Raw genomic sequence first — 21099 nt, forward strand, 5'->3', positions numbered from 1 at the left:
GGTAAAGCAAGCGCTCACTCACACTCCGTCGCCGCGCGCTTGTCCTAGGAACCTTCTTTTCGTTCCCGTTCCTACTCGTCTGGCCGTTCTTCAGTGGGCTCACTCTGCCAAGTTAGCCGGCCACCCTGGCGTTCGGGGTACGCTTGCTTCCATTCGCCAGCGTTTTTGGTGGCCCACCCGGGAGCATGACACGCGTCGTTTCGTGGCTGCTTGTTCGGTCTGTGCGCAGACTAAGTCCGGTAACTCCCCTCCTGCCGGCCGTCTCAGGCCGCTTCCCATTCCCTCTCGACCGTGGTCTCACATCGCCTTAGATTTTGTCACCGGACTGCCTTCGTCAGCGGGGAAGACTGTTATTCTTACGGTTGTCGATAGGTTCTCTAAGGCGGCCCATTTCATTCCCCTTGCTAAGCTTCCTTCTGCTAAAGAGACGGCACAAATCATCATCGAGAATGTTTTCAGAATTCATGGCCTTCCGTCAGACGTCGTTTCGGACAGAGGTCCGCAATTCACGTCTCAATTTTGGAGGGAGTTTTGCCGTTTGATTGGGGCTTCCGTCAGTCTCTCTTCCGGCTTTCACCCCCAGTCTAACGGTCAAGCAGAACGGGCCAATCAGACTATTGGTCGCATCTTACGCAGTCTTTCTTTTCGCAACCCTGCGTCTTGGTCAGAACAGCTCCCCTGGGCAGAATACGCCCACAACTCGCTTCCTTCGTCTGCGACCGGGCTATCTCCTTTTCAGAGTAGCCTCGGGTACCAGCCTCCGCTGTTCTCATCTCAGTTCGCCGAGTCCAGCGTCCCCTCCGCTCAGGCTTTTGTCCAACGTTGCGAGCGCACCTGGAAGAGGGTCAGGTCTGCACTTTGCCGTTATAGGACGCAGACTGTGAGGGCTGCTAATAAGCGTAGAACCAAGAGTCCTAGATATTGTCGCGGTCAGAGAGTTTGGCTCTCCACTCAGAACCTTCCCCTTAAGACGGCTTCTCGCAAGTTGACCCCGCGGTTCATTGGTCCGTTCCGTATTTCTCGGGTCATTAATCCTGTCGCAGTTCGACTTCTCCTTCCGCGATACCTTCGTCGCGTCCACCCGGTCTTCCATGTCTCCTGTATTAAGCCCGTTCTTCGCGCCCCCGCTCGTCTCCCCCCCCCCCCCCCCCCATCCTTGTCGAGGGCGCACCCATCTACAGGGTCCGCAGGATTTTGGACATGCGTCCTCGGGGCCGTGGTCACCAGTACCTCGTTGATTGGGAGGGGTACGGTCCTGAGGAGAGGAGTTGGGTTCCCTCTCGGGACGTGCTGGACCGTGCGCTGATCGAGGATTTCCTCCGTTGCCGCCAGGTTTCCTCCTCGAGTGCGCCAGGAGGCGCTCGGTGAGTGGGGGGGTACTGTCATGTATTGTCATGTTGTGTCTTTCTGTCCTGTCCTTTCACCCTGTCTCCCTCTGCTGGTCGTATTAGGTTACCTTTTCTCCCCCGCTTTCCCCCAGCTGTTCCTTGTCTCCTCTTGACTACCTCGTCACCCCTTCTCCCACCTGTTCCCCTTTTCCCTCTGATTAGGTCCCTATATCTCTCTCTGTTTTTGTTCCTGTCCTTGTCGGATTCTTGTTTGTTGTGTTTCATGCCTGAACCAGACTATCGTCCTGTTTGCTGTAACCTTGTCCTGTCCTGTCGGAATCTGCCGGTCTATCTGAGCCTACCTACGTTTGGTTATTAAAGAAGCTCTGTTTAAGTTAGTTCGCTTTTGGGTCCTCATTCACGCACCGTAACAGACTTAAGGTAGGATATAGTCTGTTTGACCAGAAAGCTTCAAAATCAATTCAGAAAGTATTCACACCCGTTGACTTTTACCACTTTTGTTTTTACAGCCTGAATTTTAAAATGAATTATATAGAGATTCTGTGCCACTGATTTACTAAACACTATACCCCATAATGCCAAAGTGGAATTATGTTTTTAGAAATGTTCACAAATTCATTCAAATGAAAAGCTGAAGTGTCTTGAGTCAAGAAGAGGGAAGATAATGAAAGTTGACAGAAGTAAGAAAAGGTAGACCTACTAATTAGTGTTTTTACTGATATTAAGTTTGTTTATAAATTATTAAGTGATTCAAACACGGAATTCTGTTGATTTAATCAGTAACGAAATTACAGAAAAATCAGTAATGGAATTATTGCAATTGGCTACAATGGGAAATCCATAGTAGTCACAAACCACAGTTGGGTGACCTGCTACTGTCATATCTTCCACTGGCATACTGTTATGTTCAGCTCATAACAGTTTTCTTTCTGTCTTGTGGTAAAAGAAAGGCTGTAAAAACAGTCTAGACAACCCTTCACTCTCCCTTGCTCTCTGTCGTTCTCTCTCTTCTCTCGCTCTTCTCTCTGTCCAGTTAATGTCACCTCTCCCGGCTCTTACTGACACCTACCATGACACCTACCCTCTTAACATTTACTTCAACAAGCATCCTTTCCCACTGAACCAATCAGAGGTTTGTTTCACAAGTTTGGACAGCACAATTCAGTACAGGAGAGTACAGAACAGTAAAGGAAACAAAAGTCGAATACAGTAGCGCACACGAGTAAAGTACAGTATAATGTACTGTACTGAACATATTTACTGTACTGTGCTCTACTGGGATGTCCAAACCTTTGACACATAGATGGCTATGATTGGTTTAGATTTGGTCTGGTCCGGGCCAATCAAATGTGGTCTTTAGGGGCGGAGCTCATTAGAATAATATCCAGTGTTTAGAATAATACACAAATATGCAAAATAAGGATATTGTATATTTTTACCTATTCAGGATACATCACCATGAAGAGAATTCCATTCATAATTACGTATTTCTGTATAGTACAGATCAGGGACCCATAATGACCCATAATGTAATTCCGTTCATGGCTGTAAATCCACTTGACCTACTACTGTGACACTCAAGGTGCCATGTCATGGCTGACACCCCATTCTTTCTGCAGACATCTTTGAATCAGAATTCAGAGCAGATGTGTAACCGTTTCTGGAAAACGCGGTCGCATAAAAAACCTGAGGGAGTTTTACTTCAATTCTGTTACCAAACTTTGCATCTGCACAGTTCTTTCAGTAAATGTGTTAATTGAAATCAATGGTTTTTGTTTGGCATACATTTTAAAGTGAGAAATCTGTCAAAGCATAATACAATTTCCGTGGAATTGCCCTACAGCTGACGACTGATAACAGGCATGTTCCTGTACTGGCAGGCTAATTCAAATCTTGTTGGACTTCGGTTGATGCTCTCTTATACTGGTATCTCAGCTTTCCAAATGTAGCCTTCTCATTAATAAAGTCAGGCTGTTGGAACTTGCTATATACCAAAGGCTGCACTTGGCTTATTAGGCTACTGGACGAGCCCCTGACATCATCTTGAACCAGTGTTTCACTTGTCTCAGTAGCATTACAAAATGTTAACCAGACAGTGGACTGGTGAGTCAGACCTCGTGTATTGGCATTTATCTATGTTACCACCAGCCAAAACCCAAGCAACACCAGCCTTTGTGTTTGGGTCTGAAATGTCAGGTTTTAGTTTTAATGAGTGCAATAAAAGGTCATAATTGTTGGTGAGTGTGGTAGATTGGAACACTTAACTGGTCTGTTTGTTGCCACATGCTGGTAATCATCGTTTCAGAAAACGTTACAGCTAGCCTACTCCTCACCGCCGCCGTTTCACTGTGTGGTTTTGCTCTGGCAAATGGCTCAGCAGTTAATTTTAATCTGTAGTGGAGCGTAAGGTCAATGAAGCCAGATGGAGAGCTATGGTGGGACTCTGGCCGAGACACTGACTGTTACTACAGCCTGGGATTCAATTAGACCTACAGCATGAACCTCACAATTACATCTCACTGCCAAAAGCCGACCTTGGTCAGACTAGCATCTAATTTAAATCACAGTGTCTCACATAGCTTCCTAAACCTTGTAAACCACACAAACATATGTAGAAATTGGTGAACGCAGCAATATGTCTGGTTTACGTCACACACGCAACACACATCTCAGTGGTTTCCTTAACTAACCTCTCTCCCATTCCTTTGTATGAAGGTTCACCAAGAACCTGTCCCCAGACAAGATCAACCTCAGCACGCTGAAGGGCGAGGGTCAGCTGTCCAATCTGGAGCTGGATGAGGAGGTGCTGCAGAACATGCTGGACCTTCCCACCTGGTTGGCTGTCACCCGGGTCTACTGCAACAAGGCTGCAATCAGGGTGAGATAACTGTGTTCTTCTGATAAACCATGTCAAATCCATATCAGTCTTTCCCTAGGGCTGTGGCGGTCATGACATTTTGTCAGCCGGTTATTGTCATGCAAAATACTGCCGGTCTCACTGTAATTGACCATTAATTAACATAAACACGTTTAGAATCTCCAGGCCTCCACACTAGAGGTCAACCGATTATGATTTTTCTATGCCGATACCGATTATTGGAGGATAAAAAAAAAGCCGATACCGATTAAATCGACCGATATATATATATATATATATATATATATGTGTATATATATATATATATATGTGTATATATATATATATATATATATGTATATATATATATATATATATATATGTGTATATATATATATGTATATATATATATATATGTATATATATATATATATATATATATATGTGTATATATATATATATATATATATATATATATATATATATATATATATGTATATATATATATATATATATATATATGTGTATATATATATATATATATATGTATATATATATGTATATATATATATATATATATATATATATATATATATGTGTATATATATATATATATGTATATATATGTATATATATATATATATATATATATATATGTATATATGTGTGTGTGTAATAAATGACAACAACAATACTGAATGAACAATGAACACTTTTATTTTAACTTAATATAATACATAAATAAAATCTATTTAGTCTCAAATAAATAGTGCAAAAACAGTGTTGGAGAAGAAAGTAAAATTGCAATATGTGCCATGCAAAAAAAAGCTAGAGTTTAAGTTCCTTGCTCAGAACATAAAAGCTGGTGGTTCCTTTTAACATGAGTCTTCAATATTCCCAGGTAAGAAGTTTTAGGTTGTAGTTATTATATGACTATTTCTCTCTATACCATTTGTTTTTCATATACCTTTGACTATTGGATGTTCTAATAGGCACTTTAGTATTGCCAGCCTAATCTTGGGAGTTGATAGGCTTGAAGTCATTAACAGCGCTGTGCATCCCAGCATTGCCAAGAGCTGCTGTTTGAATGAATGCTTATGACCCTGCTGCTGCCTTCCACCGCTCAATCAGACTGCTATCAAATCATATACTTAATTATAACATAGTAAACACACAGAAAGGAGAAAAGGCAAAGCAGGAAAAAACGCTGGTAGGCTTGGACATACAAGACAAACTGGCACAGAGAGACAGGAAACACAGGGATAAATACACTGGGGAAAACAAGCGACAACTGGAGGGGGTGGAGACAATAACGAGGACAGGTGAAACAGGTGACAGGTGAAACAGGTGAAAACTACGGGAGTTTTGACTTAAGTCAAACAGTTTGCTGGCCGCCTTTCTCCCGGATACTCAAGAGACTCAAACTTCTCACCTCTGCCATGAATTCCTCCAAATGACCGCAAATGGCAGATTGTTGTTCCCAAACTGCCGTAGCCCAGGAGAGCGCCCTTCCCGACATTAGCGTAATTATATACGCTATCTTCAATCGGTCTGAAGAAAACAAAGATGGCTCTAGCTCAAAAATAATCGAGTACTGAGAAAGAAAACCCCAGCAGGTACCAGGAGTCACAGAATATCGTTCTGGAGGAGGTAAGCGGGGTTCTCGGGGAGTCGGGATAGGCTGTACAAACTCACCACAGATAGGGGGGAAAAAATGACTGGGTGAATGGGGTTTTTCAGAGGTAGCAGACAGTCTGAGCTAACTCCCTGATTTGCTCCATAATAGCCTTTAACCCATGGTCGTGGCATTCCATCAAGGAACTGAACCCTTCCAAAAGGCCCTGTAGAGACTCCTGATGTCTCCCAATGGTGGCTCCCTGTAGGAGCTGGTCCAAGTCTGCTGGGTATGTCATGGCCAGTTTGAACTATCATGAAACTCGGCGAGACCCAAATGCAGACACAGGAGGCATATGGTTGGAGTTTAAGATGTTTAAAAAATCCAAAAGGGAATAGGCAAGAGATAACACTGAGATCAGTGCACGTGTCTCTAGACCCACTGCTAATTCAAGATAACAGAGTGAGAAACAGCGTGGAAGAACACAAAAGGTCAGAGGCTAGCAACAGCACCGGCCACAGCCCTGAATAGATCAGCCTGTTTAGGGAGATGTGGACTAGATCCGAGGAGATGAGCTCTGTGTGGGTTGCCTCTGTAGGGCCCTGGTGTCCCTTTTATCTTCAGTATTACTAGTTTGAAGCCAGTCTAGGTCAGATATTAGTCTGTAAGGAGAGGTCTAAAAGCACAAGCCTCAGTGTTTCTTGGTGTAAGCTCTCTTTTGCACAGTGAATGATAAACATTCCAGTAGAACAGTGCTGAGGAAAGTGTTTGTGCATGACTGGTCCCTGCTGTTTTGTCTCCCTTAGATACAGTGGACAAAGTTGAAGACCAGCCCTATTTGCCTGGTATGAATTCTGCCCTTTGTTCTAGTCCTCCATGAGTTTGTTGACTTTTCTCTTTTTCTTTCTCTCGCTCTCCATCTGTCCCTCTCCCTTTCTTTCTCTTGTAACAGATTTTATTGGTTTCATGTTGTTATACTGCTATCAGGGTGTGGCCTCAGGCTATAGCCTACAATGTTGACCCATGGTATCCTTGCAGTTCCTGGACAAAGTAGAAGTGGAGATGAGAACGTGTGAGGAGCCCCGGGCCCCAAATGGCCCCTCCCCTATTGCCATCACTGCTGGCCAGAGGTACGCCTTATCTGTTCTCTGTTTGGAACCTTTTGAGGGATTTTACTGTTCATGCTCTTTACCAGTGAAAGGATAGGTACATAGTTATTTGCAATTGTTCATATGTTGTTAGTAATAATGTGATAAAGTCTACATTCTCATCAAATGTTCTATTCCTATGTCTTTCTGCAGTGAGTATGGCTTTGCTGAGAAGGTGGTGGAGGGTATGTCAGTCATCATCAACTCTATCACCATCAAGGTGCAATCCCGTGCCTTCCACGCCTCCTTCGAGCTCTGGCAGCTCCAGGGTAACAGTCTCAACCCCAAATGGCAGAAGACTGACCTCCGCTACACCCGCATCACAGACCCAAAAAGAGGAGAGGTACGCTCATATGATTTAATTAACACGGTTATATTGCATTTATGCATATGCCTCCCCCTGTGTTCACCTTCCTTCCTGTCAAGCCACAGTATATATTGTACAGCATGTCCAGATTACATGGTACAGTTAGTACAGCATGTCCAGGTTACATGATACAGTTAGTACAGCATGTCCAGGTTATACGGTACAGCATGTCCAGGTTACATGGTACAGTTAGTACAGAATGTCCAGGTTACGTGGTACAGCATGTCCCGGTTACATGATACAGTTAGTACAGCATGTCCAGGTTACACAGTACAGTTAGTACAGCACGTCCAGGTTACATGGTACAGTTAGTACAGCATGTCCAGGTTACATGATACAGTTAGTACAGCATGTCCAGGTTACATGGTACAGTTAGTACAGCATGTCCAGGATACACGGTACAGTTAGTACAGCATGTCCAGGTTACACGGTACAGTTAGTACAGCATGTCCAGGTTACATGGTACAGCATGTCCAGGTTACATGGTACAGTTAGTACAGCATGTCCAGGTTACATGATACAGTTAGTACAGCATGTCCAGGTTACATGGTACAGTTAGTACAGCATGTCCAGGTTACATGGTACAGTTAGTACAGCATGTCCAGGATACATGGTACAGCATGCCCAGGTTACATGGTACAGTTAGTACAGCATGTCCAGGTTACATGATACAGTTAGTACAGCATGTCCAGGTTACATGATACAGCTAGTACAGCATGTCCAGGTTACATGATACAGTTAGTACAGCATGTCCAAGTTACATGATACAGTTAGTACAGCATGTCCAGGTTACATGATACAGTTAGTACAGCATGTCCAGCTTACATGGTACAGTTAGGACATTATGTCCAGGTTACATGGTACAGTTAGTACAGCATGTCCAGGATACATGGTACAGCATGTCCAGGTTACATGGTACAGTTAGTACAGCATGTCCAGGTTACATGGTACAGTTAGTACAGCATGTCCAGGTTACATGGTACAGTTAGTACAGCATGTCCAGGTTACATGGTACAGTTAGTACAGCATGTCCAGGTTACATGGTACAGTTAGTACAGCATGTCCAGGATACACGGTACAGTTAGGACATTATGTCCAGGTTACATGGTACAGTTAGTACAGCATGTCCAGGTTACATGGTACAGTTAGTACAGCATGTCCAGGTTACATGGTACAGTTAGTACAGCATGTCCAGGTTACATGGTACAGTTAGTACAGCATGTCCAGGTTACATGGTACAGTTAGTACAGCATGCCCAGGTTACATGGTACAGTTAGTACAGCATGTCCAGGTTACGTGGTACAGTTAGTACAGCATGTCCAGGTTACATGGTACAGCATGTCCAGGTTACACGGTACAGTTAGTACAGTATGTCCAGGTTACATGGTACAGCATGTCCAGGTTACATGATACAGTTAGTACAGCATGTCCAGGTTACATGATACAGTTAGTAGAGCATGTCCAGGTTACATGATACAGTTAGTACAGCATGTCCAGGTTACATGGTACAGCATGTCCAGGTTACATGATACAGTTAGTACAGCATGTCCAGGTTACATGATACAGTTAGTAGAGCATGTCCAGGTTACATGATACAGTTAGTACAGCATGTCCAGGTTACAGAGTCACTGTATCTATTTTTCAGGCCAGCTTAATTAGGCCAATTGTTTAGTGGGGTTTTTTTTGTTAAGATTTTTTTGCCCCTCTAAATGAGTTCCAGTAATCAAGGGAAAGGAAATGCATATGCGTAAGCCTCAGAGATGACCTCTTTTACATGGTCTCCCTGTTTGTCTCGTAAAGACAAAGATTGTTTGGCCAGTTTACTTCTGGCTCCTCCTACAGACTGGTTCCCTAATATGTATATTGTGTCTGTCTGTCCAACCTCCCAGGTGTTGACGTTTAAGGAGATCAACTGGCAGAGTCTGCGTATCGAGGCCGATGCCATAGAGAGTGAGGACCAGGACCTGAACAGTACCCCACTACGCCTCATTACCAACCAGGGACGCATCCGCATTGCCTTGAAGCGCAGGGTAAGACTGGGCCATGGGGGTGTAGTTTTCTTGATGTGACTTTTCCCCAACAATTTCCCCATGTTACAGTTTCTCAAATGCAACTGTTCTCATGGTGTATCATAGGTAAATAAACAAACAACATTGTGTCATTGACTAAGCAGTAAAATTATTGTCTTATGACGACTAACCAGGTTTCTCCTCTCTTTAATCATACCCCAGCTGAAGGACTGTAACGTGCTGGCCTCTAAGCTACTCTTCATCCTGGATGACCTGCTGTGGGTGCTGACGGACTCTCAGCTCAAAGCTGTCATCCATTACGCCAAGTCCCTGAGCGAGGCTATGGAGAAGTCTGCCCAGCAGAGGAAGAGCATGGCTGCAAAGTCCCTACAGGTACCATCCTTCTGCCTTCCTCTTATGTGTTAGAAACAGTACAGAGTCTGCAGCCCACACTTATATTGTACTGCAGTTCAAGTCTAACTATATTACTGAACTGTCTATCTACTCACTCAAACATTTTGTATAGATATTATAATAGCCTGTGTACTAATTGCAGTCATATTGTTGATATTATTCTCTCTGTGTTAGACTGCACCACCTTCCCCTGGTATACACTCTCTATGGACAAACCCTCCACCCTCTCCCAGTGGTGGAGTCCCCAGTACCCTGGACCAGTACTTTGATCAACACGATGTCAAAGAGTCCTCCTACCACACCTTCATCTCTCGTCTAGACCTGCACATATGCAACGACAGTTCCTCAGCAGACCCCGGTTAGTCCCACAGACACCCCAAAGATATGTCATGCACAGAATTAGACTATAACCTATGACCCTCAAACTCATCTCTGGACCTTGAAGCCAGTTCCACTGCGTTTTTTCATTGTTGCCCTCTAATCAGGGACTGATTTAGAACTGGGACACCAGGTGGGTGCAATTCATTATCAGGTAGAACAGAAAACCAGCAGGCTCCAGACCTCGTAGGTTAAGAGAGTGACCTATGACCTTTAGCTTTTCTGTCTGAAGTGATCTTATCTCTCATTTCTGGTTGTCTTTAATTTAGACAATTAGTGGGTGAAAACACGCTTTGGTAATGAAATTGCATTTCCTATTGTTATAAAATAAAAATGCGATGCTGCTTCTCGCAGCGACTTTTGAGGATTTGACATGAAGCGAGGGCCCACTTCAGACCCACTTCAGTTTGCTTACTGCCCCAATAGATCCACAAACGATGCCATCGCACTGCACAATGCCCTATCCTATCTGGACTAGAGGAATACCTATGTAAGAATGCTGTTGATTGACTATAGCTCGGCATTTAACACCATAGTACCATCCAAGCACATCATCGATACTCCCTGTTCACCCATGATTGCGTGGCCACGCACGCCTCCAACTCAATCAAGTTTGCAGACGACACAACAGTAGTAGGCTTGATTACTCACAATGACGAGACAGCCTACAGGGAGGAGGCTCTGGGAGTGTGGTGCCAGGAAAATTACCTCTCACTCAACGTCAACAAAACAAAGGGGATGATCGTAGACTTCAGGAAACAGCAGAGGGAGCAACCCCCTATCCACATCGACGGAACCACAGTAGAGGTGGAAAGCTTCAAGTTTCTACACATCACTGACAAACTGAAATGGTCCAACCACAAATACAGTGTGGCGAAGAAGGCGCAACAGCGCCTCTTCAACCTCAGGAGGCTGAAGAAATTTGTCGAGGCACCTAATTTTGGAGAAATGTCCTCTGGTCTGATGAAATAAAAATATAACTGTTTGGCCATAATGACCATCGTTATGTTTGGAGGAAAAAGTGGGAGGCTTGCAAGCCGAAGAACACAATCCCAACCGCGAAGCACGGGGGTGGCAGCATCATGTTGTGGGGGTGTTTTGCTGCAGGAAGGACTGGTGTACTTCACAAAATTGATGGCATCATGAGGGAGGAAATGATGTGGATATATTGAAGCAACAGCTCAAGACATTGGTCAGGAAGTTAAAGCTTGGTCGCAAATGGGTCTTCCAAATGGACAATGACCCCAAGAATACTTCCGAAGTAGTGGCAAAATTGCTTAAGGACAACAAAGTCAAGGTATTGGAGTGGCCATCACAAAGCCCTGACTTCAACCCCATAGAAAATGTGTGGGCAGAACTGAAAAAGCGTGTGCGAGCAAGGAGGCCTACTCAGTTACACCAGCTCTGTCAGGAGGAATTGGCCAAAATTCAACCAACTTATTGTGGGAAGCTTATGGAAGGCTACCTGAAACATTTGACCCAAGATAAACAATTTTAAGGCAATGCTACCAAATACTAATTGAGTATATGTAAACTTCTGACCCACTGGAAATGTGATGAAAGAAATAAAAGCTGAAATAAATCACTCTACTATTATTCTGACATTTCACATTCTTAAAATAAAGTGATTATCCTAACTGACGTAAAACAGGGAATTTTTACTGGGATTAAATGTCAGGACTAAAATGTATTTAAATGTATTTGGCTAAGGTGTATGTAAACTTCCAACTTCAACTGTACATAGACTTTAAATCACTGGCCACTTTAATAAATGGAACACTAGTCACTTTAATAATGTTTACATATTTTGCATTTCTCATCTCATATGTACAGTGCCTTCCCGAAAGTATTCGGCCCCCTTGAACTTTGCGACCTTTTGCCACATTTCAGGCTTCAAACATAAAGATATAAAACTGTATTTTTTTTGTGAAGAATCAACAACAAGTGGGACACAATCATGAAGTGGAACGACATTTATTGGATATTTCAAACTTTTTTAACAAATCAAAAACTGAAAAATTGGGTGTGCAAAATGATTCAGCCCCCTTAAGTTAATACTTTGTAGCGCCACCTTTTGCTGCGATTACAGCTGTAAGTCACTTGGGGTATGTCTCTATCAGTTTTGCACATCGAGAGACTGACATTTTTTCCCATTCCTCCTTGCAAAACAGCTCGATCTCAGTGAGGTTGGATGGAGAGCATTTGTGAACAGCAGTTTTCAGTTCTTTCCACAGATTCTCGATTGGATTCAGGTCTGGACTTTGACTTGGCCATTCTAACACCTGGATATGTTTATTTTTGAACCATTCCATTGTAGATTTTGCTTTATGTTTTGGATCATTGTCTTGTTGGAAGACAAATCTCGATCCCAGTCTCAGGTCTTTTGCAGACTCCATCAGGTTTTCTGCCAGAATGGTCCTGTATTTGGCTCCATCCAACTTCCCATCAATTTTAACCATCTTCCCTGACCCTGCTGAAGAAAAGCAGGCCCAAACCATGATGCTGCCACCACCATGTTTGACAGTGGGGATGGTGTGTTCAGGGTGATGAGCTGTGTTGCTTTTACGCCAAACATAACGTTTTGCATTGTTGCCAAAAAGTTCAAGTTTGATTTCATCTGACCAGAGCACCTTCTTCCACATGTTTGGCGTGTCTCCCAGGTGGCTTGTGGCAAACTTTAAACAACACTTTTTATGGATATCTTTAAGAAATGGCTTTCTTCTTGCCACTCTTCCATAAAGGCCAGATTTGTGCAATATACGACTGATTGTTGTCCTATGGACAGAGTCTCCCACCTCAGCTGTAGATCTCTGCAGTTCATCCAGAGTGATCATGGGCCTCTTGGCTGCATCTCTGATCAGTCTTCTCCTTGTATGAGCTGCAAGTTTAGAGGGACGGCCAGGTCTTGGTAGATTTGCAGTGGTCTGATACTCCTTCCATTTCAATATTATTGCTTGCACAGTGCTCCTTGGGATGTTTAAAGCTTGGGAAATCTTTTCGTATCCAAATCCGGCTTTAAACTTCTTCACAACAGTATCTCCGACCTGCCTGGTGTGTTCCTTGTTCTTCATGATGCTCTCTGCGCTTTTAACGGACCTCTGAGACTATCACAGTGCAGGTGCATTTATACGGAGACTTGATTACACACAGGTGGATTGTATTTATCATCATTAGTCATTTAGGTCAACATTGGATCATTCAGAGATCCTCACTGAACTTCTGGAGAGAGTTTGCTGCACTGAAAGTAAAGGGGCTGAATAATTTTGCACGCCCAATTTTTCAGTTTTTGATTTGTTAAAAAAGTTTGAAATATCCAATAAATGTCGTTCCACTTCATGATTGTGTCCCACTTGTTGTTGATTCTTCACAACAAAAATACAGTTTTATATCTTTATGTTTGAAGCCTGAAATGTGGCAAAAGGTCACAAAGTTCAAGGGGGCCGAATACTTTCGCAAGGCACTGTGTAAATACTATATTCTATTCTACGGTGTCTTAGTTTATTCCGCTCTGACATTGCTCGTCCATATATTTATATATTCTTAATTCCATTCCTTTACTTAGATGTGTGTGTTGTTGTGAAATGGTTAGATATGACTTGTTAAATATTACTGCACTGTACTGTTGGAGCTTCAAACACAAGCATTTCTCCACTCCCGCAATAACATCTGCTAAACATGTGTATGTGACTGATACATTTTGATTTGATTTGATCAACGTCTCTGTAATAATGTATAGCGGGCATAGCCATTCACTGTGGGAATGATTCAAGTGCAACGGTTAGGTGCGGCCTTTTCCCATGATCTAAGTGGCGCTCTCGATTTTAAGTATTTTCATTTCGATTTTTAAGGTTAACCACATTACAATGATTTTGAGATACAAAGACGATGTTGATATATTTTTATTCTTCGGGATTTTGAAAATTCTCCCGCGATCCCATTTTTTGGTTTTCTTAGAGGAGTATTTACACAAAAATCCACCCTCCAATTATGTTCTTGATGATGAAAGTTTGTTGTCAGAGTTGTCAGAGGTGAACAAAGCTTTTGACCTCTGACTTCTCATGTCACACAGATGAGCCTCCTCCTCCATGCCCCCATGGTGCAATGCAGCTGACCTTCCGCAAGCTTGGTTTTGACTACTACCCCATCCACAGGCCTGGTGAGTGTACTTCCCCCGATCGGTCAAGAGACTTGTGCTACTATTTGTTATAATTAGAGCTCACGTTTATTCACTGCTGTCCACCACATTCTTTGTTAGTGCTCCCACTGAAATATCAACCTACATTCAGACTTCTAGTAAACCTCCTCTCCATTAATTCATGCGAACTAATAGCCTTTTTGTACATAGTCTCCCCATTTTAAGGGACCAAAAGTATTGGGACAAATTCACTTATGTGTATTAAAGTAGTCAAAAGTTAAGTATTAATACTCATATTCATAGCACACATGACTGCATCAATCTTGTGACTCATACATTTGTTGGAAACATTTGCTATTTGTTTTGGTTATAATCCTGAATGAATCGTGAATAATGATGAGTGAGAAAGTTAGACGCACACATATACACCCCTCCAACAAAAAAATGCTAACCTACCCTGTTATTGTAATGTTGAGAGGTTAGCATGTCTTGGGTGTATGATATTTGTGCGTCTAATTCAGGCTTATCCGTAATCATTGTAACATGATTCCTAGTATATGAAACCTCAACCTCCATTCAGACGTCTATTAAGCCTCCTCTCCATTCATTCATGCAAACTAATAGCCTGGATGGCGAAGGATGCCCATTGCTATTATTCTCAGTGGAATTATTTGACTGTAGAATGTGGAGCACCTCAATTCCTACTAGAACTCTCCACTTCACTTCATCAGAACTACTGGTCTGTTACACAATTATGGAAAACACATTTTAAGGGAGATTGGATTGGTTTGCTTGAGCAATCATGCTAAATCCCAGATCAAATAGTAAAAAACAAAGCTTTGGAAAAAAATACTTTAAGTTGATGTATATAACTGGGATGTTATATACAGGTGTATATATTTTTATTAGGGTGAGAGATGGAATCTTTTCAACATGCAGTGAACCCTATTGTATGACCTTAATGTATGACTTTGTATGATATGACCTGCAGGTGATGGCTGTCGGCATTGGGAGCGTCACTGTGGGGCGATGGATGCCCGGGCCCAGTGGGCTGGCATACTACTGCAGGAGTTTCAGAGGAGGGTGGAAGCATCAGGGATCCCTGGGCCAGACTCTAAGGTCCCCAACCAGGCCAAGGACTTCCCTGCCAAGAGGACCCAGGGTGAGACTTACTACAACACACTGCCAGGTCCTCTTACTGTAGTAGGAATCTGATCCACCAACAGACACATACTACATAAACAAAAGTATGTGGACACCCCTTCAAATTAGTGGATTCGGCTATTTCGGCCACACCTGTTGCTGACCGGTGTATAAAATCGACCACACAGCCATGCAATCTCCATAGATAAACATTGGCAGTAGAATGGCTTTACTGAAGAGCTCAGTGACTTTCAACGTGGCACCGTCATAGGATGCCACCTTTCCAACAAGTCAATTGGTCACATTTCTGCCCTGATAGAGCTGCCCCGGTCAACTGTAAGTGTTGTTATTGTGAAATAGAAACGTCTAGGAGCAACAATGGCTCAGCCGTGACATGGTAGGCCACATAAGCTCACAGAACGAGACCCCAAATGCTGAAACATGTAGGGCATAAAATTGTCTGTCCTCGGTAGCAACACTCTCTACCGAGTTCCAAACTCCCTCTGGAAGCAAATTTGGGTTTGGCGGATGCCAGGAGAACGCTACCTGTCCGAATGCATAGTGCCAACCGTAAAGTTAGGTGGAGGAGGTATAATGGTCTGGGGCTGTTTGTTATGGTTCGTGCTAGGCCCCTTAGTTACAGCGAAGGGAAATCTTAACGCTACAGCATACAATGACATTCTAGACAATTCTGCTCTTCCAACTTTGTGGCAACAGTTTGGGGAAGGCCCTTTTCTATTTCAGCATGAAAAGTCCATACAGAAATGGTTTCTCAAGATCGGTGTGGAAGAACTTGACTGGCCTACAAAGAGCCCTGACCTCAACTCCATCGAACACCTTTGGGATGAATTGGAACGCCGACTGCGAGCCAGGCCTAATCGCCAAACATCTGTGCCCGACCTCACTAATGTTCTTGTGGCTGAATGAAATCAAGTCCCTGCAGCAATGTTCCAACATCTAGTGGAAAGCCTTCCCGGAAGAGTGGAGGAGACCAACTCCATATTAATGCCCATGATTTTGGAATGAGATGCTCAACGAGCAAGTGCCCACATGCTTTTGGTAATGTAGTGTACCTAGTGATGAGAATAAATGGTTATTTTCAAGTCACAGATACTGACGCTAAAAGTTTGACTTATGATATACACAGATGGACAACCCACCCCCAAGGCCAGCCCTCCTGAAAGGGAGCAGATCTCCAAGAGGACCTCAATAGCACAACCTCTCCCGTTGAACCCTCTTAAGAGGCTCCGCTCCAGCTGTGTGGTGGTACGAATGGATGACCTGGATATACATCAGGTAAGACAGGACTACCTATGTACATCTCTCCGTTAGGCTTCCTCTGACATTGTTTTATGTAATGGAGGCAGTCAAAGTATGCTATTCATTCTAAAAGGCTATCAATGGCAAGGATAGAAGACATGGAATGCAGCTGGTTGCACAGAATCGAGACATGTTGAAGACAGGAAAGCCATGTGAAGAAAATGAAACACTCTCTATGCACTATTACATTAATTCCTAACCTGACAATGTAGTCTTAGTTATATCATAGTAAGGGGGGAAACCCTTTTCTCCTCGCCACGCTCGAGTGCCCTAAAGCTTGTCAGCTGTGATGTAGAAAAACCCCTACCAACACAAATAGAGCTAAGCAGTTCCTACTTTTACAGCCATAGAGGAAATCAGATATAATATGCAGCAAGCCATGATAAGGGGTATTTTGGGCTTGAGTTGGTGGTAATTCCCCTTTTCTCTGTAAATAATCAAAAATGTAAGACCTTTTGTAGTTTCATTTCATGAGATGCAGTGAGCACCAGAGGTATTGGGACAGTGACAGTGTTTTGGCTCTGTACTCCAGCACTTTGGATTTGAAAGGATACACTGACTGAGGTTAAAGTGCAGACGGTCAGCTTTAATTTGAGGGTTTACTATTTTCATCCATATCGGGTGAACCGTTTAATAATTACAGCACTTTTTGTACATAGTCCTCCCATTTTAGGGGACCAAAAGTATTCAAACCAAAAGACAAATTCACATATGTGTATTGAAGTAGTTTCTATACACTTCTACATTAATGTGGATGCCACCATGGTTACGGATAATCCTGAATGAATCATGAATAATGATGAGGGTGAAAGTTACAGATCCATAAATGTCATACCCCAAAAAATGCTAACCTCCCCTGTTATTGTAATGGTGAGAGGTTAGCATGTCTTAGAGGTATGCTAACCTCCCCTGTTATTGTAATGGTGAGAGGTTAGCATGTCTTAGTGGTATGCTAACCTCCCCTGTTATTGTAATGGTGAGAGGTTAGCATGTCTTAGTGGTATGCTAACCTCCCCTGTTATTGAAATGGTGAGAGGTTAGCATGTCTTAGAGGTATGCTAACTTCCCCTGTTATTGTAATGGTGAGAGGTTAGCATGTCTTAGAGGTATTCTAACCTCCCCTGTTATTGTAATGGTGAAAGGTTAGCATGTCTTGGGAGTATGATATTTCTACGTCTAACTTTCTCACTCATCATTATTCACGGTTCATTCAGGATTATCCGTAATCATGGTGGCATCTACAATAATGTAGAAGTGTTAAGAAACATATTCTATTCTTATTTACAATAAAAGTGAATGAAATGACAAAATACATTATTTATCATTAATTTCTATTGGGCACAATAAATAAAACACACAACCAAAACATACAGCAAATGCATCCAACAAATTTGTAGTCACAAGCTTGATGTAATCATTGCATGCTATGAATACGGGACCAAATACTTAACTTTTGACTACTTTAATACACACAAGTGAATTTGTCCCAATACTTTTGGTCCCCTAAAATGGGGGGATTGTGTACAAAAAGTGCTGTCATTTCTAAACGGGGAAAATACCCTCAAATTAAAGCTGACAGTCTGCACTTTAACCTCATAGTCATTGTATAATTTCATCCACAGAGCCAAAACAACAACAAAATTGTCACTATCCCAATATATTTGGAGCTTACTGTAGTTAATACTGCATTAAGTTCCTTTTACACTACTTTCCCTCTGACCGTCAGAAAACTCATCATTACTTTTACGTTTTTGTGTGAGAAAAGCACTTCAGAATTCAAATTCACATGAATCATTATTACCATCCCTCACACAGGTGTCTACAGGGGGATGCCACAGCAAGAAGACCCCGTCCTTAATATCCTGTAACCGCAAGGCCCTGAACCTAGCAGACAATATACCAGCCATCCACCTGCAATTCACAGAGTATTACTTCCCTGACAACCCCGGTTTGCCTGGTATGAGCTAACCATACACTGTTGTGTGTGTTTCTTGCAAACTGCTATTTAGTCATTATCCTAGTAAATTATTCAAACTGTAGTTTCTTGCTGATCCTCCAATTCAATATTCAGTTCTCTTCTGGTGAAAGAAACAAACCATTCAAATATTATCTTACAACTGAAAATATGTCCCTCTCTCCATCCCCCTCTCCTTCCCCAGTACCCAATACTAACCTATATGCCCAACTGAACGGCCTACAGCTGTGCCTGGACCCAGCAAGTCTGCTGTGGGTCAACCTGTTCTCTAGGGGCCTACTGCGTACCCTGGAGCAGGTCAAAGCCTTCTACCACCTCCAGGACAGCAGCAAGGCAGAGGAGCACATAGACATCCACATGGACGCAGCTCAGATCAAGGTGAGACTGGTTGAATAAACCCAGACCAAGCTGTCAGAATAGAGTTGCATCATTGCAGTCAGTGTCCCTTTTGGCAGCAGAGTATTACAGCTCATTACACAACTTTAAGTCATTTCAAGTGTTTCTAGTGTTGTTCAACCTTCCAGATGTTTGCCCTTAGGGACTTTTGTGTAGAAACACTGCTCTATTTGGTAATGGGTATGCGGTTCACAGTTTTGTAATGCTTCTGGCTTTCGTCTCCAGTTCTCTCCAATGAAAGGGAAAGGGCCCATTTTAAACTTTGGTGTTGATGTTATTACTGGGTTAGTGGTCAGGAGATGACTGTGTTCCTGTTTCTGTGCCTCCACCCTGTCTGTCTGCAGCTGATCATTCCCCTGGAGTCGTCCATCATGGACCACCAGGACCGGCCCCAGTCCCTAAGCATCACCGTTCCCCAGATCGTCCTCAGCAACACACGCCACTCCCCCCACGGCACCCGGGCCGACCTCCACACCACCTACAGCAGCTTCTCCACCTGCCACTTCTTCCAGTCAACTCCCCCTTGCTCCTTCCCCCGAGACCAGAGCTCCTTCCTCCCCCTACCCTCTGCCTTCCTCCAGCACTCCCAGGAGATGGAGCCCCTGTCCCTGTCTGAGAGGAGGCCCCTAAGGCCCAAGGATGTCTGGTTCTTCAGCCTGTCCCGTCTGTCCATGAGCTTCGAGGGGGCGCGGAAAAGCAACAGGGGCAGAGCTCACCCCTTCGTGGAGCCTTTCACCATTTCTGTGTGGATGTGTCGTCCATCTGCGTTTAAGGTCAGTTCCCTAGTCTCCTCCCCCAATGAACCAGCTCCTGTTGATCCCAACCATAAAACCCCAGAACAGCAGGAAAACCACCTCCCGCCCAACCTGGAACACAACCAGGACAGTCGACAGGAGGTTGCAGTGGCTTCTATCCACTTCCTGGTCCAGGCCATCACACCGGTCAAGGTGTGGCTCAACCACTACCAGTATGTTGCCCTGTTGCGGATGAAGGACACCCTGGCCAGGCTGGGGCACGAGCTGGGCCGGGACACCAGGGACGCTAAGCAGGCCAGGGGCCAGGAGGCTGACCCCCCTACGGTGTGCCTAGCCCTCCTAATGGACTCAGTGGAGCTGGGGCTCCTGCTACCACCTGCAGCCACGGAGCCAGAGGAGGCCCACACCCAAGGGTCTGAAAGCCCCAGCCTGACAGACTCCGATCTCTCCCCCACTCACCAGGCTACTTCGCCAGGCCTTCTGGAAGACAGTGGGATAGGAAACACCACTGCCACCGTCAACAGCTCTCCTCCCCTTGAGCAGGAGGTGGATGGTGTAGTAGAGGAGGCCAGCGAGGCAGTGGAGGTCATGGAGGGGGAGATGGCCCAGGGGGATGGCAGTGGTCCTGTTCTCTCTCCTCCCTTCTCCCCTGAACACCATCACTCCCTCCTGTCCAGGGACCCCTCTACCTTCAGCCTGGAGGGAGAACTGTCCACTGCCCTCACCTCCACCAAGGACGTCACCAAAGATGCCTTTAGTGCCTCCCTGGACCTGACTAAAGGGGCGTTCTCCATCACAAAAGATGCCTTCAGCTTCATGAGTCGCGGGTCGGGGATGAGCAAGCTGTTCAATCCACAGGCGAAGTAGGTTTCCCAGCATGCTCTCCTGCTGTGCTGTTGTCATTACACTATATGGTTCAGCTCTCCCAGGTCCATATTGTAAACTGTATGGATGTGGTTTTACTGGTGTGAATGAACATACAGGCTGTTGACCCTAACTCACCCTCCGTTTCTGTTTGTGTAGGGAGCAGCGCCCTGAGGAGGGGTCCCCCATAGCCAGCCTGCGGCTCCAGTCCATGAACCAGTCTCTCTCGCAGCACTCATTTGACAGTGCTATCCTGGATGGCAGCCTGCCCAACGACCACCTCTCAGTGGAAAACGACGCCAGTGAGAACTTTGCCATCCTCATGGATGGTAACTCCCCACAATATCATCAGTCACTTCAAAACCATCCAAACT

The 21099-nt window shown here is 44.1% G+C and overlaps 1 protein-coding gene across 2 annotated transcripts in view; it reads left to right on the forward strand.

Moving 5' to 3' along the window:
- Positions 1–21099, forward strand: part of LOC110492182 (UHRF1-binding protein 1) — a 55928-nt gene that overhangs the window by 28140 nt on the left and 6689 nt on the right. For both annotated transcript variants that reach the window (XR_005036539.1, XM_021566270.2), the window contains exons 2-15: positions 4065–4227; positions 6628–6666; positions 6860–6951; positions 7123–7312; positions 9226–9366; positions 9568–9738; positions 9934–10117; positions 14207–14293; positions 15264–15434; positions 16563–16711; positions 18551–18692; positions 18895–19088; positions 19451–20724; positions 20885–21054. Coding sequence is in view for 1 of the 2 variants with exons in the window: in XM_021566270.2 (XP_021421945.2) it covers positions 4065–4227; positions 6628–6666; positions 6860–6951; positions 7123–7312; positions 9226–9366; positions 9568–9738; positions 9934–10117; positions 14207–14293; positions 15264–15434; positions 16563–16711; positions 18551–18692; positions 18895–19088; positions 19451–20724; positions 20885–21054 (3167 nt within the window). In the remaining variant the exon portion in view is untranslated. The remainder of the gene's footprint in view (positions 1–4064; positions 4228–6627; positions 6667–6859; positions 6952–7122; positions 7313–9225; positions 9367–9567; positions 9739–9933; positions 10118–14206; positions 14294–15263; positions 15435–16562; positions 16712–18550; positions 18693–18894; positions 19089–19450; positions 20725–20884; positions 21055–21099) is intronic.

This window comes from Oncorhynchus mykiss, chromosome 16, assembly GCF_013265735.2.
Source record: "Oncorhynchus mykiss isolate Arlee chromosome 16, USDA_OmykA_1.1, whole genome shotgun sequence".
NCBI lineage: Eukaryota > Metazoa > Chordata > Actinopteri > Salmoniformes > Salmonidae > Oncorhynchus > Oncorhynchus mykiss.